General features: G+C 41.6%; 1 protein-coding gene across 1 annotated transcript in view; it reads right to left on the bottom strand.

The window, feature by feature from the left end:
• Window positions 1–9,135: 9,135 nt before the first annotated feature.
• The window catches only part of CPLX1 (complexin 1), a 250,858-nt gene continuing 238,920 nt past the window's right edge, over window positions 9,136–21,073 (bottom strand). Inside the window, exon 4 of the mRNA XM_066604477.1 lies at window positions 9,136–12,790. Within this exon, the coding sequence (XP_066460574.1) occupies window positions 12,593–12,790 (198 nt within the window). The 3' untranslated portion in view covers window positions 9,136–12,592. The remainder of the gene's footprint in view (window positions 12,791–21,073) is intronic.

Genomic DNA, 21,073 nt, shown 5'->3' with positions numbered 1-21,073 from the left:
CCCGCCTGTGCTTGTCCACATGTCTGTTGTTAAGTGGACCTTGGCAGTAACCGCGTTGGTGAGGGCGCATACAATGTTGCGGGAGACGTGGTCGTGCAGGGCTGGGACGGCACAACGGGAAAAGTAGTGGCGACTGGGAACCGAGTAGCGTGGGGCCGCCGCCGCCATCATGCTTTTGAAAGCCTCCGTTTCCACAAGCCTATACGGCAGCATCTCCAGGCTGATCAATTTGGCAATGTGCACGTTTAACGCTTGAGCGTGCGGGTGCGGGGCGGCGTACTTGCGCTTGCGCTCAAACAGTGGCGCTAGCGACGTCTGGACGCTGCGCTGGGAGACATTGCTGGATGGGGCCGAGGACAGCGGAGGTGAGGGTGTGGGTGCAGGCCAGGAGACGGTAGTGCCTGTGTCCTCAGAGGGGAGTTGGATCTCAGTGGCAGGTTGGGGCACAGGGGGAGAGGCAGTGGTGCAAACCGGAGGCGGTGAATGGCCTTCTTCCCACCTTGTGGGGTGCTTGGCCATCATATGCCTGTGCATGCTGGTGGTGGTGGCTCCCCAGCTGATCTTGGCGCGACAAAGGTTGCACACCACTGTTCGTCGGTCGTCAGGCGTCTCTGTGAAAAACTGCCACACCGTAGAGCACCTTGACCTCAGCAGGGTGGCATGGCGCGAGGGGGCGCTTTGGGAAACAGTTGGTGGATTATTCGGTCTGGCCCTGCCTCTACCCCTGGCCACCGCACTGGCTCGGCCTGTGCCCACACCCTGACTTGGGCCTCCGCGTCCTCGCCCGCGTCCACGTCCTCTAGGCCTACACCTACCCCTCAGCATGCTGTATTACCAGTAGTGCAGAAATAGAACGCTGTAATTAAATGTGCCACTTATTGGCCTGTGGTTGGAGGCTGACTTCGCTTACGGATTGCACAGCAGAGCCAGGAAATAATTTTGCGCAAGCCTGCTGTAACACTTAGCTGGCTGCGTATGAATTAGGAGGACAACTACACCCAGCACAGACCCAGTACACTGAGAACAGTCACAGGCAGCCCAAATAGATTTTTTTTCCCAAATGTTTTTGGAAAGGCCCACTGCCTATATTCAATAAATATGTCTTCTGTCCCTGCGTCACCACTACTGGCCCTGGAGTATGTAAAATAACTGCAGACTGTTGCACTGTGGACAGGAATACAGCGGTGATGTAAGAGGCAACACAGAGCCAGGAAATAATTTTGCGCAAGCCTGCTGTAACACTTTGCTGGCTGCGTATGAATTAGGAGGACAACTACACCCAGCACAATCCCAGTACACTGAGGACAGTCACAGGCAGCCCAAATAGATTTTTTTCCCCAAATGTTTTTGGAAAGGCCCACTGCCTATATTCAATAAATATGTCTTCTGTCCCTGCGTCACCACTACTGGCCCTGGAGTATGTAAAATAACTGCAGACTGTTGCACTGTGGACAGGAATACAGCGGTGATGTAAGAGGCAACACAGAGCCAGGAAATAATTTTGTGCAAGCCTGCTGTAACACTTAGCTGGCTGCGTATGAATTAGGAGGACAACTACACCCAGCACAGACCCAGTACACTGAGGACAGTCACAGGCAGCCCCAATAGATTTTTTTCCCCAAATGTTTTTGGAAAGGCCCACTGCCTATATTCAATAAATATGTCTTCTGTCCCTGCCTCACCACCACTACTGGCCCTGGAGTATGTATAATTACTGCAGGGCGCAATGCTCTGCACGGCCGATATCCAAAAAAAAAAAAAGTGCAACACTGCAAAAAGCAGCCTCCACACTACTGCACACGGTTAGATGTGGCCCTAAGAAGGACCGTTGGGGTTCTTGAAGCCAAAAATACTCCTAACACTTTCCCTATAGCAGCTCCGGCACCAACAGCACTTTCCCTGATCTCTGTCAGAATGCATCTGTGGCGAGCCGCGGGAGGGGCCGATTTATATACTCGGGTGACACCTGATCTCGCCAGCCACTCACTGCAGGGGGGTGGTATAGGGCTTGAACGTCGCAGGGGGAAGTTGTAATGCCTTCCCTGTCTTTCTATTGGCCAGAAAAGCGCGCTAACGTCTCAGAGATGAAAGTGAAAGTAACTCGAACATCGCGTGGTACTCATCACGAGTAACGAGCATCTCGAACACGCTAATACTCGAACGAGTATCAAGCTCGGACAAGTACGTTCGCTCATCTCTACACTTTATACATTTTTCTAATAAAATTCTTATATTTTTGTTCATCCCCTTAAAGGCTGATGGACAATTTTGTGCGCGTTTTTGCTTGCGCAAACCACAGATTGTAGAACTGATTGATTTCAATGGGTTCCCTCAAATTCAATGTTTTTGTGCTATATTTTCAGACGCATGAAAATATTGATGACATGATCTATTTTTGTGCGCCGTAGGGATCTTTTGCACACCCTGCCCGCACGAAATCGCACATTGAACTGCATGATTTTGCGGTGTTAATCGATAACACCAAGGACTAATTAGGCTGCCCAGCAATATGCAAGAGGGATGCTTGAAAAACAGCGCAAGCCACGAGAAAGAGAACACATCTGTAACTCATTGGGCTAAATAGCCATTTAAATCAAGGTGTGTTATTATGCCACGTGCAAATGGGCATGGCCTACGAGTGCAAAAAGTACAGGAAAATACAATGTTACATACGCAAAAAAGACTCGTTTATAGTGCAAATATATTGCGGTGAGTCGCGCACGAAGACACATACACCTGTGTGAGGGAACCCTTTCACTGTACGCTTTGCACTTGCAGGGCATGTTTTTTTTTGCGCATTGGACACAAACAAAGGCCAGCTTTAAAGGGCTATTTAGCCTAATGAGTTGCAGATTTGTTCTTTTTCCCACAAAATTGCTTGTTTTTAAAGCATCTGCCTACGTATTGCATACACATCCCCCATATATAATTTTTTTGGGCATCTTTTGATGCACAAATGCACAGGAAAATAGAGCACTAGAGATGAGCGAGCATACTCGCTAAGGACAATTACTCGATCGAGCATTGTCCTTAGCAAGTATCTCCCCGCTCAGAAGAAAAGGCTCGGCTGCCGGCGCGGGTGGACAGGTGAGTTGCGGCGGGGAGCAGGGGGGAGCGGGGGGGGGGGGGGGGGAGAGGGAGAGAGAGATATCCCCTCCTTTCCTTCCCAGCTGCCCGCTGCTCCCCGCCCGCCGCCGGCAGCTGAATCTTTGCTCCCGAGCGGGCAGGTACTCGCTAAGGGCAATGCTCGATCAAGCTATTGCCCTTAGCGAGTATGCTCGCTCATCACTATAGAGCATGTTCAATGCTTTTGCATACACACAACATATTTCTGGTTTAAATGCCAATTCACATTCCATGCCAAAATTCGCATCTGATTCCCCCCCCCCCCCCCCATTGTAGTCTTGTATTTGGTGCTATGGAAGTCTGCATTGTAGTTCATACTGCTGGGAATTTATGCACATATGTTTTAAATCCGTGTTGTGGAGGATAAGAATTGACATATCAATTCTTGGTGCAGGTTCCACAGGAAAATTATGTTGGGTCGAAGTTTGACGATTTTCCCCATTATATGGGGTTAATAATTTGCATGTAGCTCCATGTGCAAACCTTTGCAGAACACCAAGGATCAGCCTTGGATTTCTGTCAGTGATTACAATTTCAAATCTGTGCTGAAGAATCCAATGCAGATCTGACACTATTAAAGCCATGTGAACATTCCCTAATAGAGTTCCTTTTGTAATTCCTTTTTTATGGCTTTACTAAAAAATGGAGTTTTGAAGAAGTTTTTAATGCACTTTTTACAGCCAAAGCCAGCAGTGGTGTCCAGGATTGTTTCGGTGCTTGTGTTTGCAACAATTTGACATGATATTGGCGTTTATTGCTCTTCCGAGCCTATGCTATATGGACTCGTCAATACTGTACTACTGAATTCATCAGTTTTTGCACAAGTCTTATTTCACCTAATTCACATATTATCCTTTTTCATATCATTCTAGGGCGCATCAGAGTTTAGTTATATTCTGCCTCCTATAATATTGTATTACATATATCTTGATGGAACTATGATGGGTAATCTAAGAACATGCACTGCTCTTACCTATTGTCTTACTTTAGTTCTTTCCTGTTTGCCCTGCTCTTTACTACTAGACAGCATACTGGATTCCATTGTAGAATTTGACTAAATAACAAGGCGAATCAAATGTTTCCAATACCTACCAGCAACCTAAACTAATACCAATGGATTCAATGGATATTGTCTAGCTCCTATTTCCCTGGCTCCTTTGTTCGGTATGACGGTCATCTTCATTGTATTCAAGTCTTTGAGCCACATTCTCAAGTGAAGCTCGAGAATGGTTATGCCTACCCCGGTATTCAATGTTTGAGAAGTTTTGTGTCCCACCAGCGATTCACTTCGGCTTGTAGTATAAATCGCAAGCATTGAGTTTATTGGCAATTATCTAGTTATTCTTTATGCTGGCATGATAAGAAAAGGAAATTCCATTTCATAACTGTTTAACTATTTCTTGCAATATTTCCGGAACATCGCCATCTTCGTCTTTCATAGATGATAAGTCTGTTATAGTATCAGAATGCCATTTAAGTCTTTAGTTTTTCTAAAATGTCCCAAAGCTGTGTTTTCTAAGGTAGGAGTGTAATATTATATTAGCAAAGTAGCAATAGAGAACATACCGCTGCATGCGTCTTCTCTGTGAGGATCTTTAAACTGATTTGCCGAGGATCACACCGGTTATTCTAAGCTATTTTAGGCTACTTTCTTCTTAAACAATTAGATTTCATGTATAAATATTGTCTAACAGAACCATGGGCCTTATTGTATATATATTGACCAATCACGGCATAGTGTTCTTTTTTACAGAGAAATCTAGGACATTAAATCTCAGCTCTGATTGGTTGTTTTAGGCAACAAGGTTGTTTTGATAAATAACGTCCACATTTTTGTAAAATCAATGTAGTATTTGAATATATAATGATATTTTACCCTTTAGATCAATTACAGCTAGGGCCTATTCACATCTCGTATTGACTTCCATCCTGAGTTTCCCTCAGACTCATTGAAATCAACAACCAGACATAACCCCAGACATAACTATCAATGTGCCTGCTAAGTTCCTGTAGATCTGGGTACCTCCCAGGCTATCTGTACTCAGTTTTTCAGCTACAGATTGACAGGCAAAGAAGCAATGTTTCCCCTCTGCTCTCTGCTGAAGGAGACTTACAGGCTGCAGCAGCAGGGAGCTGAAGATGGACATTCCTCCTTCACTGGCCTTCAGGCTTGGTTTCACTGGCTGTCCCTCAATCAAAAATAAGACCTCCCAATCAAAATACTGCTGCCACTTGCCCTTGCCATTGCAATGCACACATTGGGCCAACTGTTGTTGGTTTGTTATCGTAACTATCATATCTTCAGGACTAAAAAATTGTGAAAAAAAGTTCAATAGAGTTTAATTTAAAGAAAGAAAAACAGTTTAAAAAAATATGATTTTTTTTCCATAGAAACTCCTTTTACATTGATAAAATACAATTTTTTTTTAAAAAAAAAGCAACAAATAATAGGTATTACCATGTTCATAATGACCCAGACAATAAAATATTTAGTTATTTATCGCACAGGGTGACTGCTGTAAAATGATTAAAAAAAACTAATACCAGAATTGCTAATTTTCTTTGCTTTGCTTCGCAAAAAATGCAAAAGAAAGCAATTTAAAAGTCACATGTACCTCAAACCGGTACCTATAAAATCTACAACTCTTCCCGCAAAAAACAAGACCTCACAAAGCTTTGTTGTCATAAAAAGAAAAATGCTATCGACCTTAAAATGTGGCGTTTAAGATTTAATTGTTTTTCTTTAAAAATGGTCTTTATTATTGTGCAAAGTCATAAAAAATATTTGAAAAAAATTGTGCTGATCCACAATAAGCAAGGTATCAAGTTATTTTAATGAATGGTGAACCCATAAAAACAAAACCCGAAAACAATGGAGGAATTTCTGGATGGGTTTTCCATCTCTCTCCTCAAAAAAAAGTTAATAAAAATGATACATATATGTACTCCACAGTATAATTGTTTATCACTAGAGATGAGCGAACGTGCTCGTTTAGGACAATTACTCGATCGAGCATCGCTTTTTTCGAGTAATTGCCTACTCGGGCGAAAAGATTCTGGGGGCACCAGGGGGTGGCGAGGTGGAGCGAGGGGTAGCAGGGGGGAACAGGGGTGAGCACTCTCTCTCTCTCTCCCCCCCCCCCCCCACTCCTCACCGCAACCCTCAGCGCCCCCCGAATCTTTTTGCCCGATTAGACATTTACTCGAAAAAAGCAATGCTCAATCGAGTAATTGCATTAAACGAGCACGCTCGCTCATCTCTATTTATCACTAAGACCGCTGGTCAACGTGATTTTTTGTTCACAAGACTATTTAATGGAGGCTTTTCTCCTCCTGAATTCGATGATGTTGTTAGAAGTCTTCCACCAGGCAGGGTTTCTTTTGTGACACTGTGTTATTTAATTTAGCTCTTCTTTATGGTTTGTATTGAATGAATTACCTTAATATTTAGTGTCCTTTCATGTGTTTGAGATCTAAGCTTCCCAAAGTCAGTGATGCAAAACTGAAAGAAGGAATCTTTATAGGGCCACAAATAAGATCAGTTATGGATGATGAAAATTTCAGGAACGGTTAAATCCATTGCCAAAAGCAGCCTGTTTGCCATTCAAAAAAGGTCTCTTCTTCTTTTGTTCTTGGAAATCATAAATCAGAAAACCATTGATATAGTGAGAGATCTTGCAAAATCATACCAAGCTCTGAGATGCAATATGTCCTTAAAACTTCACTCCTTGGACTCCCACCCGGACTTCTTCCCAGAAGATCTTGGGCTGTCAGCATTAACATCAGCAGATTTCCAAGGCGAGTGGAGCCCCAGTATGCTGGCGGACTATCGCTGGACCATGAAGAGACACATCCCAGAAGCAAAATGTTCTCATTGAGAATTACATAAGTACTCATTTTTAAAAACTTGATATGTGTTTCATTAAAAAACCTTGATGGAAAGGTCCTATCAACACAGTTTAATTTGGGAGTTGAAATACTATTAGAATCACCATTGAATATTCTTGTGAAAGAAAAAAAAATATTTTGTAGGCCAGTGGAATTGTGAATTGACTCTTGGCTGGCTCCAGCATATAGCACATCTCATCTTTTTGCAGTGTTTGTGAAGAAATTGTTTACAAATTTGGGGTTGGAGGAGAGAGGGCTGCGTATTAAGTTAACCTTCTCATGATGTCACATTGCTTCGTCTGACACTGTTTGAACAGTTTTTACGTATGTGTTAGTGTGCCTATGTAGGAGGGCTCATTCACAGCTGGGTTAATACAGTCCATCACAATTCTGTTTCTCCGTTCAGATTTTGGAGCAGAAAAATGGAATTAAATGTTTTTTTTCCCACTTGAGTTCAAAAGGGTTTAAAAAACCAGCTTTCTGTCAGTTTGCTTCTGTTCCATTATGTTTCCACTTTTTAGCAGAATAAATATGGCGGCAGACTGCACTATTAGTTCGGGTAAAAAAAGGAAATATAACCAAACCAAAACAAACTGACAGCAATCTGTTTTTAGGAACCCCATTGAAAGCAATGGGGGAAAGTGGAAGTGTTTTATTCCGTTTTATGCTTCAAAAAACGAAACAGAGAGACAGAATTGTGACAGAATGCCCGAACGCAGCTGGGAATGCAGCCTAACTTCAATGAATGTCATTTTTGTTACATTGTATCTTTTTATAAAAAATGTTTTTCTTTGGTTTGGTGTGTCAGTTGATTCATATACACAATGCATTTTCTTCCTTTTCTGACATCTATTGTGCTCGGTATGTTCTGTGCACTCATAGACAAAAAGTATATATATTTCTGTTGTGGCTGTTGCTTTTTCTTAGTGTCTTTTACGTATCCATATACACTTGTATACATTTCTCTGTTCATTTTTTTTAACATTGGAAGTAAATATATTTTTCTTTTGACAAATAGTAACTTGGTTCTGCTTGTCTTCATGTCTTTATTGACTTTCACAAAACAAAAAACGTATACAGTGGTTGGTTCTATTACCATTACTGTTATGTAAGCTGGATTCTGTTATTGTGTCTATGCAGTAAGCTTGGTTCTGGTAAAAATCTAGACAGCTTGTTTTTTTCACTATACCTATGTAGTAAGATGGTTATGGTATTGTATCCATGTACTAAGTTTGGTTCTGTTACTGGATCTATGTAGTAAGCTCTGCTCTGGTATCATATCTATGTAGTAAGGTCCGTTACTGTACCATATTTATGTAGTAAATGTCATTCTTTAACTGTGCTTATGTACTACGATTGCTTCTGTTATGAACTTTATGTAGTAAGCATCAAAATGCTGTAATTTCAATTCAATGGCAGAAGAATGTAACAAAAAAGTGACTTGACCATACTGTCTTAATAAACCTTTAATGGATTGCTTACCTTAGGCAATGTTCTGTCAAACCGCTATGCCCAAAACTGCTAAGACTTAAAAGGAAGACTGGGAACTAGAGGTGAGTGAGCATGCTCGGTTAAGGCAGTTACTTGAGCGAGCATCGCTCTTCTCGAGTAATTGCATACTCGTCTTAGCAAATGCAGGCGGGTGGCGTGGTGAGAGCGGGGGGGGGGGGGGGAGAGTGAGAGATCTCTCTCTCCCTCGCTCACCCCAGGTCGCCCCCACCCCCCTGCATTTTCTCGAACGAGTATGCAGTTACTCGAGAAGAGCGATGCTCGCTCAAGTAACTGCCTTAACCGAGCGTGCTCGCTCATCTATACTGGGAACCATAGGTGTCCATTACTCAAATGAAGAACAATCAAGTCTCAGTTTGAGAAGCTTTCTGTCCTTTTCTGCCATTTATGCCCAACAGAATAGCATAGTCAACTTATTGATATACATTTGTGTAATGAAAGCCTACGATTCCCTCAAAGGTTCTGTTTGGATGCCACTTTCGACAATCTAGAAGGAACCCCAGGACGTAAGCAAGGGATGGAGGCTGAACAGAGATGTGAATAGGCCCTAAGATAACCAAGCAAATAAATGAATTGAAAACAATGTAAAAAACATGAAATCACTTTATTTTTATTGGCTGTGATTCCACTCATAAAAGAACATTTGAACTGATATCATGCAATGAGGAGTAGCAGGCAAAATACGAATGAAATTTACATTCACAAAGTCTCTACATCTCCTCTTGTGGTCACGGAGAAGACGGAAGCATGCATCTGAGTATATGAGCATTTAAATTACAAAATGATTCAGCTAATCACAAAATTATGGCTGAGCGGATAAACGTCTAAGTGTGAAAACATTTTGGAAAGACTATTACCCAAACATTTTACTAACATAGAGAGGAAACACATATTAACATAGCGTACACAGAAGACATTACATTTAGTTCACATCAGCAGATCTGCAACGTTACGTGACAATAGGATTTCAGTAAGCTTGTTGAAAGAGACATGTAGAGCAGCCTTGATATGTGATACTCTGACACAGAAGGGGAAAAACACTAAACTAACACACAGTAAACGGAGACGGAGAAATTCAAGTGCCAATTAAACACATGATCTATTCTCGTTTACACTTAGTAGCATTCAAAATTAATATTGCAGTCTGATTTTATATGGCTTTCTCTAAAGGTAGATGTAATTTATGAAAAAAAGAAGTAAAAAAAAAAGAAATAATAAAAACAATGTTGCGATTCCACTTCGTCTTTCCTCTCCAAAAATTCACAACAGCAACTCCTTTAGTCCTACCCTGAAACTGAAATGGTTACAAACCCAACTGCCTATCGGTGCCAGAATCTTAGGCCTTGCGTAATCCAATGTACCCACTTCCATAATTAGAAGACAAAAAAAATACAAAACGCTACCTCAATTACCTGAGATTAAACACATTTATGGACAGAAAGTGATGGAGGGTGACAGAGATATTCAGTGTTGTATGAACAAATGAACCAGGCTTCTCTTTGGTCTTGCATTAGAGCCTCATGTTACATTTGTTAAATAGGTTTATGAGACTAATGCTTAACTTAATGTCTTTAGAACATATTTATTCACTATATGTTAAAAAAGATAATTATTTTTTATATCATTTAACATTGAAAATATTTTAGAATATACTAGAAGTAGATTTCAAGCTACAATATTTAGACTATTTCTCTAGAGTAAATAGGTGATATCTTATAGTACGATGACTATAGCTGAGCATTAGACCTCCGCTCAGACCACTGTAATCCAAGTGTTTTAGCATACCGTATTACAGTCACAAGACTCAAACCATCCAGTGTTCTACTAAACTGAAATTAGATCATAACCGTTGTATAATCTATACATACAAGACAAAAACATTAGCTATGGTGTATACAAGGAACACATTAACAAGAAGACCTACAAAGGTATGCACTATGTAAAAACCAATACCTATATATAACAAAGATGTAAAAGTTACAATAAAAGGCATTCACCAGAGCAGCGAACCACTGGGTAAGGGTGGTTTCACACATGCACTTGGGGTTCCGCTTTCCTACTTAATTCGGGGAGCAGGAAAGGGGAACCTCTGTGGCCAAATGGCTCCGTCTCAGGATGGAACCAAACACCACCGAAGGACCCCATTGACTATAGTGTGGTCCGTTCAGTTTCTGCCCAGCTGTCCTGAAACAATACCGTACTCTATCCAGCCTTTTTTAGAGGAAGGGGCAATGTCCCCGAAACGCGTCATATATGCTGGCTGTTAAGCAATTAATTAATAAAGAAGAATTGGGTTAATCTCTTAGTCTAAATGTGCCTTACATTATAAGGGTTGAGCCTACGGTCCATTATTTTCTTTCTTTTACATTTACCACTTTTATGCTTTCTATTGTAACTTTTGTATCTTTTTTAATTAAAGAGATTTGCTTTAGTTTTGAGTCTTGCATACTTTTGTAGGTTTGCTTGCATAACAGAGTGGTGTAGAGATCTAGGTTCGACTCAGTAGAGCTAGAAAGAGCTGGGTCTCATGACCATAATATGCCCTGTAAAACATGGTCATATTACAGCAGTGTGAAACTGATCGAATACTAGATGGTCAAGCGTAACTAGATCAGCTTGGGACATCTTAGTTGACAAGGTTTTGCTCTTGTGTTTACCTGTAAAAGCTAACTATGAAAAAAAATTCAAGGTATCCCAAGAGAAAAAAATATAATTGTAAGGCTGTATTTACAAGGCCAGTGGCGAGTTGGCCCGGGATTCTCAGGCACAACTTGCATTGCACAGCACATGAACACTCTGCCCATGTGCTGTACAAGACACCATACATGGTAGGCCCTACCCTTGATCAAGAATGGCATGAAAATAGAACCTGCTTCCGTTTTTCCATCCTAAACTATCGAAAAAACGTACGTGAACCCATTGGAAGAATTGAACTATTACAATGTGTGTCGCACCCATGTACATAAGCGTTTACTGTGATATGTGAAAAAGTTTAATACTCCCTAAAAACCATGCCTTTAACTCCCTGGATGCTGGATACACTGATTCAGAAGATTTTTTTGGTGAAATTTAGCTTTTTTTTTGTTTTACTACACTTGTTGCGTTCAACAGCTACACTCAAACACAAAGGGCACGTAATTAGTATTCAGCATAACAAGATCTCATACTTCATCCACCAGTATAGGGTTATCATACACAGCCAAAAACCTTTCCAACAACTACTAATTTGTGTACTTCCTGTTATCTATGGAGAAGTGTGATTGATATATATTAATATGCAGTAGTAGAAGTCTAAAATACTAAAAATATCACTAACTATTGAAATGTTAATTGTGATACAAATCGTTTCAAGCTTTGTGCCGTCTTAGTTCTAGTGATTATGAATCGTAAAGAATGATGCATTTTCAAGCGCAGTTTGTAATAATGGAAGCATAATTTGAAATCCGTTAATATAAAATCCTCCATCATTCTCATTTAATAGAAAATGTTAAGTATCAGCACTGCACAGTCAATATATTATGGTAGAGGCTATTATACAGATTAGTATGAAGTCCCAGGCATAGGAATTATACATGGTTCATTTTTCTGAATTTTCTCTTACTGTCAGATGAACACAGGATGAAAACGAAATATTCCCCTAAATCCTTATGGTATGTTGCTCTTTTTGTCTGCCAGAAGCAAATGTCAATATCGATTATTTCCCAACTGGTCAGAAACTATAAGTTGTATTAATAGCAACACACTGACTGTCCCTGACTAAGAATGCATTGACAAAACTGAAAATGTTAGTTGTGTACATAACTGCCGGATTGAACATACAATTGTACTATGGCTTATAATAAAATTGCGTAGACTGCAGCCCATAACCTTGACATCCTTTGAGAGGTGTCTACTGTATGTAACTATGTACAAAAGGAAAGGAGAAAAGAAAGTGAAGGGACTAGAGTGAGCAAAGGTTTAGAGACGGGAGGGAGGGTAGCATGTGGCAATACTGAAATCTCCCATTAAACATGGGGAAATCCATTGCTTTTCTGTTTATGGTTAAAACAGTCTGACAGTCTACCGTGTTTTATTTCTTGAACATATCTTGAAGTGGTCCCGGTAGATATTTAATAACTGTGTCTAGAATGCTTTCTTCTTCTTCCTCCTCCTCATCTCCACATCCAGCAGGTATGGCCTTCTTCGGACGTGTCAAGCTCCCTTCAGATGTAGCTTCCATTGCAGCTTGTGCCTCGGCTTCTTTCTCCTCTTTCTTCTTTATGCCATACTAAAGGAAACACAGCAAAACAAAGGAAATATCTTAAGTCGTGTAAAATCAAACAATATGTGGGGCTATACATGAAGGGGTTGTCCCAGAATCAGCTGATAAGTGTCGGATGATGGGGAACCCACCACTGGGGCCCCACTGATTATGAGAATGGGAGTCCTCTGTCCCCTGTTTAGAATCATAGAATGGTAGAGTTGGAAGGGACCTCCAGGGTCATCTGGACCAACCCCCTGCTCAATGCTGGATCACCAAATCATCCCAGATAGATTTCTGTCCAGCCTCTGTTTGAAGACTTCCATTGAAAGAGAATTCACCACCTCCTATGGCAACCTGTTCCACTTATTCATCACTCTCAATGTCAGAAAGCTTTTTCTAATATTTCTAATGTGTGTTTGAATGGGAAGGTGGTCGAACATGCACACTTCTGCTTTTTTTTCAAGTCTATGGGACTAACAGAGATAGTTGAATACAGTGCTTGGCTATCTTTGTCAGGTCCATAGACTTTGAATGCAGAAGCTACATGCATTGTCAATCACTAATGCACTCAAACAAGTGACACGGATCCCATTGTCAAGATCAGTAGGGTCTCAGTGACAAGACCCTTTGTGACCAGACACTACTAACCATATCCTGTGGGTAGGTAAAAAGAGTTGGTTCTGGGACAACCCCTTTAAGCAAATCCTAAAACAAGTTTCCTTATGAAACAGCAATTTTAAATAGAACTATTTCAAATATAAAACACAAAACAAGAAATTGCACAAAGTATCCAATGGGATCATTACCCTCAATTTACCCTTAAATGGGGAAAATTGATCAACATTGGTGGTTAATAGGCTGAACTGGATGGACATATGCCTTTTTTCGACCTTGTATACTATGATACTGTGCAATATACAGATGTGCTGGATTCTCCAGAGAGAAAGACAATATTTGCAGCTGTTCTCTATACTGGCTAACTGAAGGAGCTCCTCAATGACCTAAATAGAAATATATTTTGATATATTTGTCATGAGATGCCATACAAAACATATATATTTTTTATGTTTCTATACTTAAAATTTTTAATGAAAACAAACAGTCTATAATGAAGAAAGCTTAATGATGGCCATCGTACTAAAATACTATAGCCCTAGCATTTCATATAAGACATCCATTTTTTATAGCGTGAAATATGTCTTCTCCTGCTGCTTCTTGCAGAATGTATGAGACAATTCCCCTTTGTCAGGTTTCCTTGCCACATCTTAAAGGCTATTTAGTGGAGGTTAGAGGGTTTCTGTTTCCTTGCCTTATGTCCTGAGCTAGAGGCATACTTGATACAATGTTGCAGCAGTGTATTGTAACTAGTTAGGGATCAATAAAAGTGGAATGTTTATAGAAGTGGTAGCCTTTATAGATAAGCTAGATAGGTTGTAATTGTTTGAATTTAACCTCTTAACGACCGGCCCATTTTAAACTCTAATGACCAATCTGGTTTTCGTTTCTTTTCCATACTCACATTCCTAGAGCCATAACTTTCCCTCGACATAACCTTATAAATGTTTTTTGTGTGGGGTAAGTTGTATTTTCAATAGAATCATTTGGGGTACATACAGTATATAGTGTTGTATAACTTTAAAAAAAAAAGGGGAGTGGCCTGGGGGTTGGGAAAAAAGTAAATTTGACCATTGTTTTTGGGATTACATTTTCAGAGTGTTCACCATGCGGAGTAAACAGTGTGATAACATTCTATTCCAAGTTTATACAGTTTTTCTATATTTTGCTATTTTTGTACACTATAAACACTTTTTAGAGAAAGATCTGCTTTTGTGTTGCCGCATTTCAAGAGCCATTGTGCTTTTATTCTTCCATTGGCAAAGATCTATGTGGGCTTTTTTTTGCAGGATGATTCCCTTTTTGGCACATACGACATTTTGCATTTTGATCACTTTTATTCCATATTTTTTGGAGAGAAGGATAACACAATTTGCAATTCTGACATTGATTTTTAATTCTTTTTATTGTGTTCACTGTGCGGCATAAATGATATGAAATTAGTTCTGTCAGTCGGTATGATCATGTCAATAGTAAACTTATATATTTTTATCGGTCTTTTTCACACTTTAAGGGCTTGGTCACATGGGCGCATCCGGGCACCGATGCACCCGTCTTCCTGCATGAAGAAGATGGGTGCACCTGCAGTGCGGACGACTCTCCGCAGCGCCGGAAGAAAGAACACATGACTGGCAATGGAGTTGGTCATGTGTTCTTTCTGCTGGCGGTGCGAAGAATCATTTCTACCTGCAGTGCAGCCGTCTTATCCTGCAGGAAGACTAGCGCATCGGCGCCCGGATGCGCCTGTGTGACTAAGCCCTAAAAGATGTATTTTTTTGCATCGCCGCATTAAAAAAAAACTAGCATTTTTTCTGTCAGTGGTGCTGTGTGAGGGCGTTTTGTGGGGTGGTGCCCATTGGTAACACTATATTAAGTATGTTGGGTAGAAAAAAGACATGTATCCATCCAGTTCAGCCTATTTCCTCCCAATGTTGATCCAGAGGAAGGCAAAATAACCCAATGAGTTAGAAGCCAATTTTCCCCATTAAAGGGAAAAAAATTCCTTCCTGACTCCAGTCTGGCAATCAGAATAATCCCCGAATCACCGACCCTTCTGAAGTAATCAGTGATATGACATGTAATATTGTAACGCTCAAGAAAGGCATCCAGGCCCTCTTGAACACTTTTAGTGAGTTCGCCATCGCCACGTCCTCAGGCAGAGAGCTCCATAGTCTCACTGCAATTACAGTAAAGAACCCTCTTCTATGCTGGTATAGAAACCTTCTTTCCTCTAGATGTAGAGAGCATCCCCTCGGTGACTCATGACTTTTTGATTGCTTTCTATCCAGTTTTTTGTGAGGCGAGATATGTAAAGCGGGGGGAGGGGGGGCAAATTGACTATTTTTGTAACTTATCTTGTGAACATTTTTTTATTGTTATTAATTAACTTTTCTTCACTTTTTTGTTGTTCTTCCACTAAGGAATGCGGCATCTTGGGACCAAAGTAACCTCCCATCCTGGTAGCTGAGTCACTAACTGTGTATAATTCATGCTCCTGTTGCGGATCACTATTACATACTGTATGTATCCCTCATATAGCACTAATTAGTTCTTGCTCATGACCGATGTAGGTCATCAAATATGAAAGGGCTAAAACTGTGTTTCTCCAGGTTCTCTTTAACTAATATTACATCAGACACCATTCTGTGACCCATAAAAGGGGACAGCTAGGTGAGAACAAATACCTTTGTATAGCACTTTGATCACGGCTTTATCTTTTACTGCATTTCTGGAACTAATGGCCATCCAATTAAAAGTCATATACTATATATTCGCTGCATGAGCTCCTGCACGAGTCTCTATGGGTGGCCATTTCTCCTGCTGATGGCTATGTTCTGTTGCAAAAGCAATCAGATGCTTCCTACATTTCAGTAACGGCTACTATCTTCTATTGAGGTTCTATTGCGTAAAGCTGCGGCTCTCCTCTGTATGCATGGCAGTAAATACTCCGGAATAACATCCGGCCTTGGTGCGCTATTTAATGGGGTCTTCATCTGCACCCCATCAGGTGCCCATACAGATCAAGATACTTTGCCTTGCTATTGTTCTTGTGTATTTTGACTGTCTCGACTCCTCATTCTAGTGTGCTAACTCTGCATCCCAGTCTAACCAGTGCCAAACCACATGTTCCTTAAATGATCCATACCTCCAGAGAGAAATAACATTACTTATATAATCCTCAGACAAAGAAGCTTTTCTTTCTAAACTGCTTTCTAAATTCTCTTTCAAGCAATTTCCGATTGTTAAGAGTTAAAACTGTAATAAAATAAACTTTCAATTGGCAGATGGATTGCTCTGACTGCTTTGGTACTGGTGGACAACGTCTACAATAATCATTCAAACAGCAAATTCATAAATATACAACGTACTATAAAAACACCAGATGGCCATCTCTAAGTGTGGGACGGAATTAACATGTAAATGCAGTAAAAATGTTTGACAATATGTGAAATGTCAGATTTGTGCCATTATACAGAATCACTGGTCCTACCAATGTGTGGAGTGCGTGTGATGGTAATATCCTTATTTTGAAAAGTCATTTACAAGCTCTAACTGGATCACATTGAACCATTGCTTATTCGTGTGCACCAGTGAACCTACTCCTACAACATGTGCATGAGCACTTCATATATCCTTAAATGTATTCAAATTTTGATATTTCGAATGCTTCGGGGGCATGATGTCAAACTAGAACATTTTTACAGCAACTAGCTAAGGGCTCAGTCACACGGGCGCTGATCCGCCCGTGCTTCTGCACGATCAGACCGCTGCACTGCAGGTGCGGACGACTCTTCGCACCAGCCGGAAGATAGAACACATGGCCGTCAATAGAGCCGATCAGGCAGAGAGTTGTCCACACGCGATATGGCCGTCTTATCGTGCAGAAACACGGCGCCCATGTGACTGAGCCCTAAGGGTCGCTTCACACGAGCGTGTTTTTGTGCGTGCACATGCGCGCACAAAAACACACTTCTATTAGAACCAATGCATTCCTTATGGTGTGTGCTTAGCCAATCAGAGGCAGCACTCACACATTTAATGAATTCATGAATGGGTGAGTGCTGCCTCTGATTGGCTGAGCTCAGGGACCAATCAGAGGCAGCTCTCAGCTGTCATTCAATAGCTAAGAGCTGCCTCTGATTGGTCACAGTGCTCAGCCAATCAGAAGCAGCCCATTCAGCAGGTGGGGATTTTAAATCCCCAGCTGCTGAATACTCCTCAGAGCAGTGCAGGAGAAGAGATGGATAGACGTGGCTGAGCCCCAGCAGCTGCATAGAGGTGAATATTTTTTTTTAATCACCTTTTTTTTCTTGTTTTTCAGGGAAGGGCTTATATTTAAAGCCCTTCCCTGATAAGCAATTACAGGATGCGAGCAGCTGGATCCCCTACCGCAGCTGCCATCTGTGACAGCTGTGGTAGAGAATTCTTTATTCCCTGCAGGGTTGAAGAATCCCTTTGCTGCATCTGTCACAGATGTGGCAGGTGCAGCAGGGAATTCTTGTTCCTCGTGGGGATGAAGGAAACATCTGCCACATGCGGCAGATGTGTTCTTCATCCCCACGGGGACACGGCAGCAGCGGACAGGTAAGTTTTTTTTTTTACACTACAATTCTTGTTTTTCAGGGAAGGGCTTATATGTAAAGCACTTCCCTGAAAAACAATTCAGGGATGCCGGCAGACCGTTGTCTTCAATGAAGCCGCCGGCAGCAGCAGCAGCAGCTCTATTGAAGGCAATGCATGAACCTTTATACACACATGTTTTTGCGTGTACATAGGTGCGCACCTATGTATGCACAAAAACATGCTCGTGTGAAGCCACCCTCATATTGAAGCTTAAAGCGACCCACTGATTTCTAGACACCATTCTGACCTGGAACCAAAGATAGGAGAGTATATTAAGTAAGCATCTTCTAAATTCTTGCAGTGCATGTAAAATAAAAAAATTAAGAACTTGGCACATTGTGATGAAAATGTTCACATTTGTGCTTGGAGTCCTCCCCCTCTCGAGCAGTGTTATACTGATAATGAGGAAAAAGGGATGAGTCACACTCTCCACTGAGAGAAGCAGAGTCCAGAACAGAAAGTCTGTGAGTTACAGAGTGACGTGTGCTGCTAACGGGGAAGAGGGGGGCACTAGAAAAGTTTCAGGAGCTTAAGAAAGAGCACTATATACATTTTAGGGTTCACAGAGGGGTCATTAAATATATTTCAGGGGCCACACAGTGGAAACTAGCACTTTGTGGGGGTACTACTTGATAATTGCAGGATGGGGATCATGTGCTGAGCCAAGATATGGCAAGAAAAAAACTAACAACGCCAATCTGAGAAGATGCCACCTATAGTTATTAGAGGTAACTGCACTGTTAGGCCTCGGTCAGACGACCGTTTTTTGCTGCGTTTTGCGGATCCCATGACAGATGCGCATCCGCAAATCACGTGACTGGACCAGAAAAATCGCCGAAAAATCTGCAGCTAGAAGCGTTTTCGGCGAAACGGGCAGAAACGAGGAATCGCAGATCGCGCCTATCTGCGATATGCGATTCCTTGTGTTCTCTATATGCGCTCAATGGGGCCGGCGGCAGCAGCGCCGACCCCCTTGAGAACATATACTACAATGATCATTCTCCTCTGCCACAGCTGTAACAGCTGTGGCAGAGAAGAATGATGTTCGCCCATTGAATTCAATGGAGCCGGCAATACAGCCGACTGTATTGCCGGCTCCATTGAAAGCAATGGGCTGCCGGCGAGCGCCGGATGAATTTTCGGGAAGGGCTTAAAAATATAAGCCCTTCACTGAAAATCATCCAAAAATGTGTAAAAATGAAAAACAAAATATACTCACCTTGTCCTTGCAGTCGGAGTTCAGCCGCGGCCGGCCGGCAGTTCTCCTGAACTGCTCTGAGTAGTATTCAGCAGGCGGGGATTTAAAATCCCCACCTGCTGAATGGGCTGCCTCTGATTGGTCACAGCCCTCACCAATCGGAGGCAGCTCTCACTCACCCATTCATGAATGCCGCCGGCCCCATTGAGCGCATATAGAGAACACAAGGAATCGCAGATCGCAGATAGCCACGATCTGCGATTTCTTGTGTCCTATAATTTATCGGACATCAGCATAAAAAGCGGCCATGTGTCCGATACCATTGCAAAGCAATGGTTCTAAATATGCGCAGATCGCATGCGCAAATCGCGGGAAAAAATGCCCGTGTGACCGAGGCCTAAGGCTGCCTTCACATCTGCGATGAAACCTCTGTTCAAAAGTCCGCCACAGATTCAACACTAAAGCCTCATGTCCACGGGCATAATTGAATTGCGGAGTCCGTGTGGCTCAACCGCGCGGATGATCCGCAGTTCAATATGCCCATAGACTATCATTGGGCATCCCCAAGTATTTAAATACCCGTGGATGACATTTTTTTTCTGACTTGTGGATCGCATGCGGAGAAAAAAACCACAGCGGGTTCCATTTTTCTGTGGATCCTGCGGAAGTCAATGGAAGGCGTCCGGTCCGCAGAATGCCCACAGCTGACACTTTGGATGTGCCATGGAGCTGCGGGAAAGCAAGAGATTTAAAAAAGGAAAGACGGCATGCCAAGCGCATCTGCCTTGCAGAAGAAAGAAGATCCGGCCACAACGGAGGAGACCCGTGCCGCGTCTGGACAGGTGGGTAAATGTATTTTTTGCCTCATGTCTGTGAGCTGGGTGGAATCCACTGCGAAATTCTACACTGAGAATCCATGCGTGCCCGTGGACAAGAGGCCTAAGTGCCAGAAAAATGCAAATGCATCCTATTATGGTCCGTTTGGTGCTGTTTGGTTCCATCATAGAACAGACCCATTCGGTCAAGGGATTCTCCTTTCCTGTGAAAGTAGTATAACTTTCAATATAAAAGTAAAAAAAAATAACAAAAATAGAAAAACAAAAAAACAATCAAAAATATAAAAAATATTACATATCCATAATATAACAAGCAAACACAGCAATTCTGCAGCAAAATCATAACCTAAAGTTAAAAGGTAGCTGCACTGTATCACTGTATAGAACTGGTATCTAACTGCTATATGGTGACTACATTATTTAGAGGTACACTAGAGCAAAAGCTGAAGTATCTAAGGCCACCATGATATAGTTATGCTGTCTCTAAAAATATTTTTTCGTGGGGGCCCAGTTCTGAGTTTGCCCCATAATTTCCATGCATCTGAACTAGGCATTACCACCCCCTTATAAATAGGATGTGTTAGACCCACGCAGTCTGATACTGTCAGCACTCATTGTATACTGTTAGAAGAGCTGTTAGATCCTCTTTGAAACACAAAACCAATGCAAACCACGAGGGAAGGAACAAAATTGTTATCATTGAGTCCCTTTAAAAAATTGCTTCATTTAATACATTCATTGTGATATCCTATGAACTCCCTTCCATCAAAGCAAAATTAAAAGTAACGTTAAAAGGAGGAACAATCCAGCCATAGAGATTGTAAAAAGTTGCCCTGTTAAAGGAATTTTCGAACTGTTATCCAGGCAAACAAGTCATATGTACTGAGGTGAACCTAATAAGGGCCAACATATGTGTATATTATGGCATAACAAGAACATTCAGCATTTAAATACATAATTCACAAGAGAATCTGAAGATTAATTTTGCTTTGCAATTCTTTAAATCTCCGAGTTTCCACCCGTGATGGTTAAATA

This window comes from Eleutherodactylus coqui, chromosome 5 (genome assembly GCF_035609145.1).
Source record: "Eleutherodactylus coqui strain aEleCoq1 chromosome 5, aEleCoq1.hap1, whole genome shotgun sequence".
Lineage (NCBI taxonomy): Eukaryota > Metazoa > Chordata > Amphibia > Anura > Eleutherodactylidae > Eleutherodactylus > Eleutherodactylus coqui.
Note: the sequence above shows the minus strand (reverse complement) of the source record. Positions and strands in the feature narration are given on the sequence as shown.